This window comes from Quercus suber, unplaced genomic scaffold (genome assembly GCF_002906115.3).
Source record: "Quercus suber isolate HL8 unplaced genomic scaffold, Cork oak 2.0 scaffold_453, whole genome shotgun sequence".
NCBI classification, from domain to species: domain Eukaryota; kingdom Viridiplantae; phylum Streptophyta; class Magnoliopsida; order Fagales; family Fagaceae; genus Quercus; species Quercus suber.
This window is the reverse complement of record NW_027069904.1, coordinates 587,183-601,169: the sequence shown is the minus strand read 5'-3', so window position 1 is coordinate 601,169 and position 13,987 is coordinate 587,183. Positions and strand designations below refer to the sequence as shown.

The following is a 13,987-nucleotide window of genomic DNA, read 5'->3' as shown; positions in this document are numbered from 1 at the left end:
TCCTTGAACATCATTAACTTTACTATTTTTTTTTTCTTGAATGGCTAACTTTATAACAATAAGTTGTTACAACATGATAACAACACACACATATAACAAACTCTATGTATTTCCTAATTATTCAAGTATATAAAGTTATATTATATTTATTTATACTATACATGCACATATTTACACACATCACAATTCACAAAATAATATTAAAAAAAAAAAAAATACAAATAGTGTACACAATCAATATCAAACTCACACTCACACACATATAATATAAATTTATAATAAAGGAGTCACTCACAACTCACAAACACTTAAGAGATATTTAGATAAAGAAGAGAGATGAAATTAAATTCAAGAGGGAGAGGGAGAATGTTCTATGATTTGTGTTATTGTTTGGTGGTGGGATGAACTAATATGTGTTATTGTTTGATTTTGGGTTGGATTGATACATATGTGATTAGGGTGTGCAAGATTTAGGTCAAGAGGTGCAAAAATATTTTGGGTAAATTAAATTGGTAAAAAATTATTTCATATATATAAATATATTTTTTAAGTTATGAGTTTTATTTGAATCTCTTGAAGCATAAGTGGAGCCATTCCTTAATTTAAGAGTAGTGATTGTTGCACACAATATATACACACATACTATATGCAAACAACTGAAATTGTAATTTTAAGTTATATTTTTATCCTTAAAATAGCGACTTCAAGCCATAATTTTAGTTGTTGCTTGTTATGTGTAACAGGAATTACCTTTAAATTAATAATGGATAGACTAAACTAATAATTTTTGAGTGCCGATAACTTTTGGCCCAACTTCTCTGGGTAAAGCTCAAACGGATGACAAAGGGTTCTTTTATGGGCCGAAAATGGACGACCGAAACAAGCGGCTCCTTAGCCCACTAGTCCACTACCACCTAAAACAACACATGCCCATTGGCTAGGCAACTACACAGTCGAACAAAAGAAAGTAACAAGGATTAAGAGTTCTATTGAACTTAAAATTAAACCAAACCCAAGAGAATATCAAACCCACCCCCAAAGGAGGTAAGGTCTAGATGGTTATGGGATCTTCGTACTTTTCTTTCTTGACGTGCCGTTTTCATTTTGGAAAAAGTTTGACTCCAAATCAATTTAAAACTGTTTTTTTCTAGTTTATTATATGGTGATTGAAGAGACTTTCGTGTATAGTTTTAGTTGTATGATATTTTTAATAAATTATGTCTTGTTTAAAAATAAACATAAATAATCTTATAAATTGTAGTGCATGTTGGTTGAAAAAATTACCTCCAAACTGGTATGAAGCCAAACTTTGTAATTATATTTCTCATCAAGTGTCAGTTTGGGGACACTCAGGCCAAGGGCAATAGAAGGCAAGCTGTCATGTTGATAATCACGTGTGAGCTTGAAGACATTGTAACACGATATAAGCCTTGATAGTAACGTTATGGATTTAAGTGTAGTATAGTGACAAAGCCATGTTGGGGCCAATTTTTTTTTTGAACGAAGGATAGAAAGTTTTATTGAAGCAAACACAATAATACAACTGTACAAGAAAGGCCAACATTGCATATGGTTGGCATAAGTGTTTGGTATTCTGTTAGCAAACCAGCAGCTCGTTCCATGATAATCCTTGGCTGTAGCTGCACATGCTCGAAGTAAAATTTATTTCTTGCATTCCAAATGCTCCAAGCCGTGACTGCCCACCTGTCCAGGTTTGTTTCCTCCAAAACTGTCTGCAGATGTTTGAAGAGCAGGAAGAAGTCAAAGTCAGCGACCTCGTTGCTGCATTTCTGAACTCATCCACTGACCAAAGCCCACACATACCTTGCGAATGGACAAGTCCATAGCACATGGGTTGCAGTTTCAGGTTCCTGGCGACAGAATTCACATCTTGCCTCAACTCTGACCTTTTTTCGACATAGGTTGTACCTCGTTGGTAGGCAGTTGGAGCATGCTCAAACCCAGGAGTGTACAGCCAAGCCTGTGGATTTCAGTTTGAGAGCTACCCCGATAGGCTGTCTTAACCGAGAACTTTTGAGCTCTGTTCTGAGTCCAGATCAAAGAGTCTTGTGAGTCGTGATGGTTGAGAGGGAGAGCTAAAATTTCTGCACATGTCCTTTGGGTGAAGGTAGCGACCAGTTTGCCCCTGTCCCACTGTCTTGTGTCATGATTAATCAAGTCACACACTCGCATCTGCTCATCAGGTTCGTGAAGGAAAACTGGTCCAGTAGGTAGCCATTTGTGTGATGTAACACCAATACTTCGGCCATCTCCAAAATTGAGACATTTGAAATATATAAACTTCGAGACATTTCCAAAATTGTTATTCTTTTTAAAGTGTATACAATTTTACATTTGTTTAGATGAGTTACAAATTTATTAGTGATAGACTAATAGATTGTACTAAATTAGGGTGGGTCCTTTAATTCCCTTAAGACATTCTCCTCCCATTGAATGCTTCAATTCTTTCCTATTTTTATTTAGATGTAAGACATAGTTTTAAATGTTGGGTTACACGTGTGAGTGAAGTCCCAAATTGAATAAAGATGAGAAGAATGAGTAGTTAATATAACATAATTGAGCACATACCCATTGGGCTTAGGCCTTTCGGGTTAAAGTGTGTCTTTATATATTATATTAATTACTTAAGGAAGCTCCCCAATGTGTTTATCTCCCCGACAAGTGGTATCAGAGCCCATCGTGATGTGCGGCGAAGGTGGTGAGGTGTTCATGGTCCTTACCCAGCGGGGACAGAGAAAGCCTTAATGGCCCACACACAAAAATCCTGGAGAAAAGAAAAAGCCCAACAAAGATGAGAAGAATGAGTAGTTAATATAACATAATTGAGCACATACCCATTGGGCTTAGGCCTTTTGGGTTAAAGTGTGTCTCTATATGTTATATTAATTACTCAAGGAAGCTTCCCAATGTGTTTATCTCTCCGACATTAAAAATAGTAGGGAATTGGAGGATCCAATTAGAGGGGATCCTTTTACATGTTTCCCTACCTCTTCTTTTTCATCCTCAAAGATTACACCACTAGTACCACCAGTAGATTTGCATCTGCATATGTGATTCTTTTTCTCCTCTCTGTTAGACTGTTGCTTCATTCCATATTCACTCAATTTTTCTCATTCCTTTCTCTCTCTCTCTAGCCAATTTTTCACTCGGTGCAACATTTTTAATTCAAGCTACTTATCAACAGAAACGACTGCTTGTCAGAATCATTTGTGACTCAAGAAAATAATAGCAAATACCAAATCAAATTGACTAAATTTTGTAAAAGCAAATATACAAGCAGATGTGCACATTACTACAAACAATCGGCTTGTTTAGAAAATGGACTGCAGATGAGTGACAAAATTCTTGTCCATTTGTAAAGCCCTCACAAGAATGTCACTAGGAATATCTGGCGCACACCCAAACACAGAATTTGCAATTGTAATGACTCCAGGATTTTGGCTGCTTAGAGCTGCAATGGCTGTTGCATTTGTAGATTTCACATTTCTTTGGTAGTGTATGAGACCAATGGGGAAGACAAATACATCACCCTTCTTTAGCACCTTTGTGATGTGACGGTTTTCCGGGTTAGACGTGACAAATCCAACTTCAAGGTGTCCTTCCAATACTGTTAAGATTTCAGAGGCACGAGGATGTGTGTGGGGAGGGTTGATGCCCCATGGTGCATAGTCTATACGGACCATTGAGATGCCTAGAGTGTTAAGTCCTGGCATTTGTGATACAGTAACTGGGGTCACCATAGACCCTACAGCATTTGATGTGTTACCCTCCAAGTGAAGTCCACTAAAGAAGAAATCATTGGCTTCAGCCAGCTTGGGATCCTTGCAGGCCAGACCATTGATTAACACTGCCATGGAATGTAATCATGAATGACAAACTCATAATAGCAATAATGGTATGAAATTTCGTTACTGGGAATGATCACCATGGAAGTGATGATGATCAACTAGACCAAGCAGATAAGGCTATCAAAATAGCATGTCTTATGCATGATTAAGATTGGTAAACTAGTGATCCTTTAAGAAAAACAAGTAATATTGTGGGTATTGCAAATTTTATTACATAAACCTTACAAAACTTATGGATTATCAATCAAATAAAAGTAAATTAGATATTTATTTATTCTTTGTTAGAAATCACATTTATTATCATGCTAGTTTGTAGACCTTTTATAGTAAATAAAGCATTTTCCTTAAAATAATAATAATAATAATAAGAAGAAGAAGAACCATAACAGGGTGAAACTATATTTCGAAACTAACAATTTAAATTCATCATACAATGGCTAACAGGAAAAAAAAAAAAAATCACTTGTAGAGCTTTCCTACAGGAATGGATCTAGAAAATTTTTTATGTAAGGAATCTAAGTTAATAAAAAGTAAATTAGTTTTCTTTCTAGGGGACATGAATAATATGTCAAAATCATAGGGGGCATATAAATATGTTATTAATTTTAATTTCTGGCCATGGTGATGAATAAGGAAACTCAACCATAGCACAAAGGATTGTCATACCTTTGCTTTTTGCATCAGCTACACAGAAATCCTGAAGAGGACTATGATCAGTTGCCAAAGCAACCGATATAGACAATGCTAGTAGGAGCTCAAATAAGATAATGGGAGTGGCCATTTGCTAACTACAAAGTATATATGCACTTGATACAGAGGAAGAGACCAGAAAGAATTACAACTGCTAGTGTTTGCTGTACTAACAAAAAAGGTAGCCTGCTTTATATAGAAAGATTTTGTGTACTACAAAACCTAAAGTGCGATGCCTTAAGTACTGAACTAGTCATCTTTTGTTGCAATGTTTAACACCGCGTGAGGTTTTAGTAGTAATGAAGGTTGATCATGCAACCTTGTATTGTTTATTAATGTTTGTGAGATCAATATAAGGAACATAGTTATAGCGTTATGCCATGCGTGATATGGCAACCATAATTTGGTCCCATTGGGTTTAATTGATTAGAGGTGCAACCATGTTACCTAGACAACAAATTTCATAACTAGTTGAGATAGTATACTGTGATGATTAATGCAACATTAACTTTTTATGGGGATTATTTATGAAATTACTTTTACTATACACCAATCATGAATTAAACTGTCACCTTAACAACTATGAAATTCATTGTTGTTAGAGGTGACTCAATATTGTAACTATAATGATTTCATCATTTTATTTTTCTTTTCTATATATTTAGCAGGTGATGGATTTTTGGTTATGGCATTGCTTAATTTGCTTCATAGACATAATTACTCATGCACTAAGATCTACGGATACTTTATTTGGGGTGTCATATCTGTGTTGTATCTATATTGTACTCGTGTCGTAACAATATCCAATCAGCCATATTTTGTTATAATTTTTAAAAAATTGCTTGTGTTGATGTATTGTACCCGTAGCCGTACTTATACTCGTGTCTATGTCTTTGCATCCGAGCTCATGCATGTACCCTTTATTTTTTACTTTATATATATATATAATTATTTTTTCTCAAAAGTCAAAACACTACGGAAGAAATTTTTTGCTCTGTCCATTAAAAAGGAAAATCTTACCAGCATGTAGAAGTGCCGGACCATGCTTTCTGTGCGTGTCTGTTTCTCCATTCCTTAGTCAACAGTAGACCCAAAACATATGAGCCCATTTGCATGGATTGGTTTGTGGGACCCAAACCATGATCATATTGAAAGAGGTCAATCCAATTAGTTTGTGCGTGTCTGGATGTGTGTCTAAGCAGTAAATACGACAAATTTCATTATATCATCCTCTGGAAAAGAAAACAATGGAAGAGATGCAGGGGCAAATAGATGGAAGAGATGCAGGGGCAAATAGATATTTGCCCCTAATTTGCAAATTATATAGTAAAATGTCAATATTTTAAAATTATTTAGTAAAATGTCTTTATTTTAAACTTGATTTTTAAAAAATTGAGTTTTGTGTAAAACTTGATATCCTCATAATTGAATTTTATGTATATTTTTAAGTGGAACTCGACATTAGCAATGTTGAGTTCCACTTAAATTTTCAAAAAATATAAGTGGCAAAATATGCATAAAACTTGACATTATTAATATCGAATTACATCTGTAACTCGATTTTGTTAAAATTGAGTTTTAAAAATAGGGCCATTTTGCTAAATAATTTCAAAATATAGGTATTTTGCTGCATAGTTTGTAAATTATGGACAAATGCCCCTTTTTCCCGAGATGTAGAAGCCCTGAAGTTTTGAACCCTCTCCAGTCAATTTTATTAACCTATCTGGTGCATGTGTATACAATAAGTTTATTTTGAAATATTTTATAAAAATTTATTTTTATGAATAATTTATATTACTCATTAAGTATTATAATAGTTGAGGAATAAGTTACAATTATTTATGTGTCATTAGAAAAAGGAAACAGGTAAGTTTTTAAGATTAATTTAATTTATAATATTCTTCAAAAAAAGAAATTAGAGTAAGAACCTGTTATAATATTATTTGCAAAATTTGACAAATATTTAATTACTTTTTTAACTTAAGAATATAATTATTCTTTTTTATATTCTTGATTGTATGTTATTATTTTTTTTTTTTGGTTGGATTTTGTTTAAAATTGTTTTATTCTCTAAGAATTGGTCACATGGTATTACATTAACCCACCTAAGATTAATGGACTAAAATAATAAACTTCAAGCTTAGTAGACTAAAATGACAATTCACCAAGCTCAAAGGGTATAAATTGTAATTTTGCATATATATATATATATATAGAGAGAGAGAGAGAGAGAGAGAGAGAGAGAGAGAGAGAGAGAGAGAGAGAGAGTCTTTGAACTATATTAACACATTAANATATATATATATATAATTAATCCAGTCGTTCGATTAAAACTCATGAACTGTCGTTTTGATCTTTATGACATCAAGATCAATTTCATGAAGTGTATTTGGAGATTAAATAATCAAAATTACAATTTGCCCTTTTGATATGATATGGTGATGATACGCAATGCAATGCAAGTGAAGTTAAATGCAAGTTGCAAAATGGGGTGTATACATTGTCTTTTAAATAATTTACTATATGTTTATTAACAAGCTTAGTACATGTTTAGGGATTGGGTTTTATGGTATCTCTTTCTCTACATTATGAGCTTCTGGGATTAATTTGATACTACACTATGAATGCAAGTGCCCACAACGAGACCTAAACAAAGGATTAAAACAAAGCAAAACAACTGAAAAAACAAGAAGAACCCTAAATCTGTATTTCTGGGCATGAATATGCGTGTGCATATACGAAGTATACGTACGCATGCCTCGAGTATTCGTGCACAAACATAAAGATGCGCATGCATACAAGCCCAGAAACACATTTTTAAACAGCAAGCAAAAAAAAAAAAAAAAAAAAACCTAACTTGCTTCTAATAAATTAATTCAACTCTTCATTCAAAACAAGGCGAGACACAACAAATCAAAATCAAGCATGCATAAAATATAAATCAATTAAGAACAACAATAACACAAGTTATAAAAGATCCAAATTAAGGAAGAGCCATGAAGAGAGACTCGCCTTGCTTATAGAGCACAACTTGGTTGATATTTTACTAGCTCTTCAATGCCTACACAACAAGATTCAATGAGATATCAAAGAAATCAAAGGATTCAATAGTTCATAGGTAATCACAACTCAAAATAAAAAGATGTTCTTGAAAAGATTTAGAAAGAATATTTGAAAAACGTTTCTTAGAATGAGATAGATAGTTTCTACCTTAAGACCACTAGAAAGAGGTTTTAAAGGACTCAAAAACGTGCTAGCTACTTGTGTGTCCAAGATTCAGTGTGTGTGCTCTTGGATGAGTTTTAGTGAAAAAGAATCTCTCTCTAGATAGGGTTTTAGTTTGGATTCATAAGGTTGTATTTAAAAGCTTAAACTAGGGATTTCGGGGCCTTTTAGACATTTTTGGACGTTCCCAAGGGTTTAGGAGCCGACCCACAACAAAGAATGATATTTTGGGCCTATAAAATTGAAGTTCTAAAACCACAAAATGAGTGTGTGTACGCATCTTTCAAGTGTACGTACGCACACTTGACTCATGCGTATGCATACTTCCAAAACCCTAATTCCTGATAACTCTAATGGCCCGATTTCAAATGGCCATGACTCACTAGATATAACTCTAAATTAGGAAAAATTTATATTCAAATTAAAGCCCATGATGTCTAGTTTCCAATGAAATAAACCTCACTCAAAACATCTTTTTGGATTAAAAGTTGTGGTCAAAACAATGAGCAAAGATAATTTTCTAGCATTGTTTTCAAAACGATTTGAGCACTTTTGAGTTGTGATTACTTCCAAACTATCAAAATAACTTCAATTACCTTTTGTAGACATGTCAAGCTCTCATTGGGACCAGGGACTAAAGTTTATTAACCGGGTACAAAATGAGGTGTCTACATGCACCAATTTTCCACTAATCTTACACCATTAGTTTCAATAACATGTAAGAATTACATTATAAACTTATAGTATGCACGTGCATCGCTCGATACAATGGATAATTAATAAAATTAATTGATGAGGTTTGAAACTCATTCATTCACAAGATAAAATAATGAGATTTACCGTATTTACCGTTGACTAAGTAATGGAGACACACGCACGAAAAGCATGATCCGACACTTGTGCATGTTAGAAGCTTTTCCTTTCAATGGTAGAGTAAAACTTTTCTTTCATTGTGTTTTAAGAAAGGTTAGATCTTGTTACACACTTACTGTTGCACACACTTTGTCACACTTCTTCAAAATCATGTTTTGAAAATATAATTTTAAAACACAATTTTAGATGAACGTATAAAAAGTGTGGTGTTATACAACAGTGAGTTTGTGATAATCATTGATACAAAACAATGAACTATTGTTGTGCCATGTGGCATATTTTATGATATTCTTTTCATTTAGGGTTCCACCTCATCAAAATTAAGCATTGGTGTGTCAAAGTATTAATTAATGGTGAGTTTGTGATAATCATTTGTTAGAAATTTAGACCCCTTAAAACACAACCAATTGAGTAGCCTAGTTAATTAGCCAAGTTGTTACTTAGTCAAATTATGTAATTCTAGGTTAAAACAATCAAACAATCATATCAAGAATATAAAGCAGGGAAAAGTAAATAAACAAGATATGATCACCCAGAAACCACACGGTAAAAACCTGGGGAGGATTTGACCTAGCTATCTCAAGGTAAACCTGAATCCACTATGCGAAAGAATCGAAGTTTATACAAAGGACTACAAGCTCCCGCTTGACTTCCTAATGCTACCACCATAGAACTTACTGACACGACCACGTGCAAGCTCCGAATCACGGTATATATATATATATATATATTATTTATTAAAAAAAAATTTTTTACAATAAAGTGCACTTGCATGAATTAGGTCTTGACCATACATGATTATTATCTTAATTCTAATTGGTCTAATTTTATTCCAATTTAAATTAATGAGGTGTCATAATGCTATTAATTAAGGATAGGGTTTTTTTTTTTTAGAATACTAAGTATTTTTAACATACACTCGGGAAGAGGGGAGAAGGTTTTTTTAAAAAAACTTACAGTGATGTATATCTAAAAGGGTCTAAAGATAGAGTTCATGATAAGGTTTTGTGTACCCAATTTAATCTAGAGACAACGTATTAATTAATTCCCAATAGAATTGGTATAATTAGTTAATTAATTAATTTAACTTTTTTAGAATAAACAGACAAAGCGAAAAAGGAAAAGATCTGGGAGGGTCTGGGACTAAGTGCCAATTAGCATTTGGACCAGAACCCTTAGATTTCCTTCCTTTTCAGTCCAGCTTGCTCCCCGCTCAGTTTAAATTTGATTCTCACATTTTTTCTTTAGAAAGAATAATTTTTTCTAGAGTTCCATATCACCCAAAGACTCATCCCTAGCTCCCCAACATCTAGTATAAATAACTCCCCTCTATCAACAATTTAAAGCACTCTAGAAATCTTCAGAGCTTCCTAGTAAATTTAGATTTTTTCTCCTCCCCCTCTGTCCCTATTCTCTAGAGTTAGTAGTAGAAAGGTGCTTTTACTGTCTTGGACCTCTTGGTCTTAATTCACTAGAAGGGATAGTTTGGATCTCTTGGTCTCAAGCTACCAACTTCCTATTCACGAATCCCACTCTAGAAAAGCTTTCTTGCTTGGAATGCTAGTGAATGCAGGAATGCCAAAACCATTTGAAAGTTTTGGGCTAGTGGCACAATCTCTCATAGGTAAATCTTATTTCCAAAATAAAATTTTGATTTTTAAACTGCCCATTTCCTCATATTATAGATAAAAAAAGAAATTAAGGAGAAGAGTTAAGAAAAATTAATTATGAACATATGTTTAAACATAAATATAACAATACAAATTACAAATATAATTACAAGCATCACAATGTGCGGCTGCTAGACGGTCAGCAAAAAGGGACAACCTTCATTTAGTGCAACCATGATCTTTCCATAATGGCATTTTATGGGAAGTAAGTATCAATGAAATGATTTGAACTTATGATTGACTTTTAGATCAAAATGAAATTTTAAAGGAATTGAAAACAAGATAAATCAGTTGAATGCAAATTTATGACGGACATGCAGAGGATAACGTCTTTACTATATTTGGGGTTGTTTGGCACAACTATGCACTACTATGTTTTGGTCTAAGGATTAGAAATGGTGGAATTGGATCTGGCTATTGTACCATTCAATTACCATGTTGTTGTGAGAGGAAATAGTTAACAATGTAAAACATTTAAAGATAAAAGTAAAACATAATTGATCCATCATTGAGTTGAAAGTAAACTTTTTCAAGTAGTAAAAAAAATTTTAAAAAAAAAAAAAAACCTTGTGTATACAACACCATTGGATTCACAATCTTAATTGTGAATAATCTTGAATACCAACAATTAAACAATGAGGAGATTGCATTCAGTGCAGCTATGGTTGAATATTTTTATTGATAATGTAATGATGGTGAGTACGATGATAAGTCTTAGACTCTAACAATAATACATAAAAAAGAGATCCTATTCTATATAGCTATGATTGAAGATTTTGGCTTGTAAACTATATTAGTGACAATATCGTTAATATATCGTTCTGAATTGGATTCAGCTTACCCAGTGATCAACGTGCTACTGTTCATCTTTATAGTTTACTCGGTTGTTTCTACTAACATAGAAGTTTACCAGGTTTTCAATTTTAGCATATAAAAAGGTGATGCCAACTATAGATTGAAACGTATTATCTTTATTTTGGCTACTTTTTTCATGTGGTTTATCAATGATGCATGCCACATCCACTTTGTAGTTGGCAATTTTATGGGAGTTGTGATACTAAATGGGAGACTTAAAAATTATGATGGGTGAAGAAGGTTGAAGGCCTCCTATTTGAGATCATGATGCTCTACATTTTTGAAGTAAACCTAAACCCTAAACATTGGAGTAAAATATTTCACTTACCATGTGCCAAACATGTTAATAAAGATTATATATATATATATATCATGTTACTAAACATATGAGTACCAATATTCGTTGAAGGTAAACAGAAATTGCATACTAAAATTTGATTTTTAAACATCCTCCTTTATCATATGATAGATAAAATACTACATAAAAATTAGAGTTGAGAAAAATTAATTTGAAGTTGAACATATGTTCAAACATATGAATAGGAATTATAGACAATTTCTAACAATCTCAATGTTCACTCAAAATCTCATCAATTAAGTAATATTCCTTATGTTAGTAATAGCTCTCATCTAAGCAAGATTTCCTTGATTAAATTAATCATCATTTACCACTAAATGACATTTTTGGATGTTTGAAAAATCATCACGTTAAGTATATATAATATTGTGGTAGAAATTAATTGCCAAGTAAATTTATGCATATTTGAATTTGTTGTAGCAGTTTTAGCCTAATTGTGACTATTGTCTTGATTTTGTGGTGGCAATCTTTAACCTGTCACAGTAACTTCATTATATTTTTTTTTTCTAAAAAGGAAAATTATATTTATAGTTAGTATAACCTTGTGAAAACATGTGAAAATCATGTCATTTTTTCCTCCTCTTTCTTAGGGATAGAAAAATTGTGTAAACCTTGTGAAAGCTCATCATCCCTCTCATACTCGTACTGTCTTAGGGATAGAAAACAAGCCACAAGTGTTCCCTTTTCAATTTGATAGCTAAAATGGATATTCGTGCCAAGTACATCTCCGCTCACCTCAACATTTTTTTTTTTTTTTTTTTTTTTTGCTGGGTAATTTGTTATTGAGGGGGATTGAACCCTGCCAAGTACATCTCCGCTCACCTCAACATTTTTTTTTTTTTTTTTTTTTTTTGCTGGGTAATTTGTTATTGAGGGGGATTGAACCCCCGAGTAAGCGGCCACATAGGGTACCGGGTACCACTCAGGCAACTAGGCCCGGTGGTCACTCACCTCAACATTTAATGTTATCACCTACCATTAATCACATAAAATAATTATTGGATAGGGGCGACTTTGCAATAGACCAACTCCTCCCTTGCCTCCCAATGGGGTGTATGTGTCAAACCTAACACTTGGATTTTGGGGTTGGAAAAATCCCATATATATATATATATGATGTCGTGGAAGCTACAAGAAAACAAATGTGTTGCCTTCTGAATGGAAAAGAAACTAAATATGTTAGCTTCTAAATGGAAACCTCAAATCCATGAGAGATCTCTGGAATCCATAAGGTGATTGGGTTCTAGAATCCATCAGAAAGAAACAATAGACAAAGTCAAAATTTTTATTAATCTGAAAACTAAGTTTCCCTAGAGGTTACACTACATTTAAATAGTAAGAAGGAAAACCTAGGGTAGCTAGAAAAACACCTAGAAAACCCTAATTCACGCAAATCAATTAATTAAGTGGCAAAATAGTAATTTTTACCAAAAATAGCAAAATTGAGACAATTGCGGAAATTGAGCTATTGTCTCTAAGAGATGTCTCAAAACAGATAGGACATTGTTTTGACTTTTAGACTAAAAATTATTAAGAAAAAAAATTACTTAAAATAGCAAAATCATTGTTTTCGGAGCCTTAAGGAAGGAATTCGTTTGGGTGACCCTAGAGGAATCTTAAGTCTTGATCAAAAGGTTGTTTCCTTTCAACCCTCCATATTTCATGAAATTCCAACATTGTCACCTTAATGACTTTTACTGACACCCCCCCTTGATCTTGTGCCATGATTTCCAGCACCATGATTTCCAGCACCCTTGCTGCTCTAGAAAGGCTTGTGTTGTCTGCTCTACATCATTATAGGAGTTCGTTGAAAAATACTAACACTTGGCTTAAACTTAAGCATGAATTTTCTGATACACACCCAATAAAAATCTTTACTCAATACATATCAATCTAAATTGCCTGTCAAAGTATATATCCATCTGACCCCATTGGTAGGTCTTTGGTATAGTGAATAGATCTTACTTCCTTGCATGTCATTTTCTAGGTTCCACAACCCATAAGAGCGTCTGTCATAACTGGAATTTTTATCATGATTTCATTTTAAATTTTCATTCATTTGCAGAAATCCACTTGAAAAATAGAAAGAATCTTTCTAGTTAGGTACTCTTGTGGTGAGTCTAGAATTAGTCCATATGCAAATTCATGTTTTCCACTAAAAATAAGATGTTGGAGGTATATCTTACTATGTAATATGAATATGATAGTTTGAAGATTTAAAAAATGTATTATCATAAACCTACTTAACAGTTGACCTTTCATTTTAATCCTTCGATTATGACACCTCGAAGAGGCTAATAAATTATAAGTTTTCCATTGGGCATGTCTCATTTGGATAATTGATGCTTGAAGATTACTATTGTTTCTATTCGTTTTAATTTCTTCACATCTAACCCTACTATTTTAATATGAATCATCAATTTGACTGTTGATTGTATGTGTTATCA

General features: G+C 33.1%; 1 protein-coding gene across 1 annotated transcript; it reads right to left on the bottom strand.

Moving 5' to 3' along the window:
• Window positions 1-3,266: 3,266 nt before the first annotated feature.
• Window positions 3,267-4,723, bottom strand: LOC136062793 (putative germin-like protein 2-1). Its single transcript, XM_065762350.1, has 2 exons — window positions 4,536-4,723; window positions 3,267-3,868 (listed from the first exon to the last, which is right to left on the bottom strand). Exons 1-2 carry the CDS (start codon window positions 4,648-4,650, stop codon window positions 3,333-3,335), a joined length of 651 nt encoding a protein of 216 aa, XP_065618422.1. The 5' UTR covers window positions 4,651-4,723; the 3' UTR covers window positions 3,267-3,332.
• Between the last annotated feature and the right edge of the window lie 9,264 nt (window positions 4,724-13,987).

What these genes read in the sequence shown, in the direction of transcription:
- LOC136062793 (XM_065762350.1), bottom strand. Translation starts at nt 4,650, where the DNA reads ATGGCCACTCCCATTATCTTATTTGAGCTCCTACTAGCATTGTCTATA. An exon ending in AGCTGATGCAAAAAGCAAAG is followed by an intron (nt 3,869 to 4,535) that starts GTATGACAATCC and finishes ATTCCATGGCAG; the next exon opens with TGTTAATCAATGGTCTGGCC.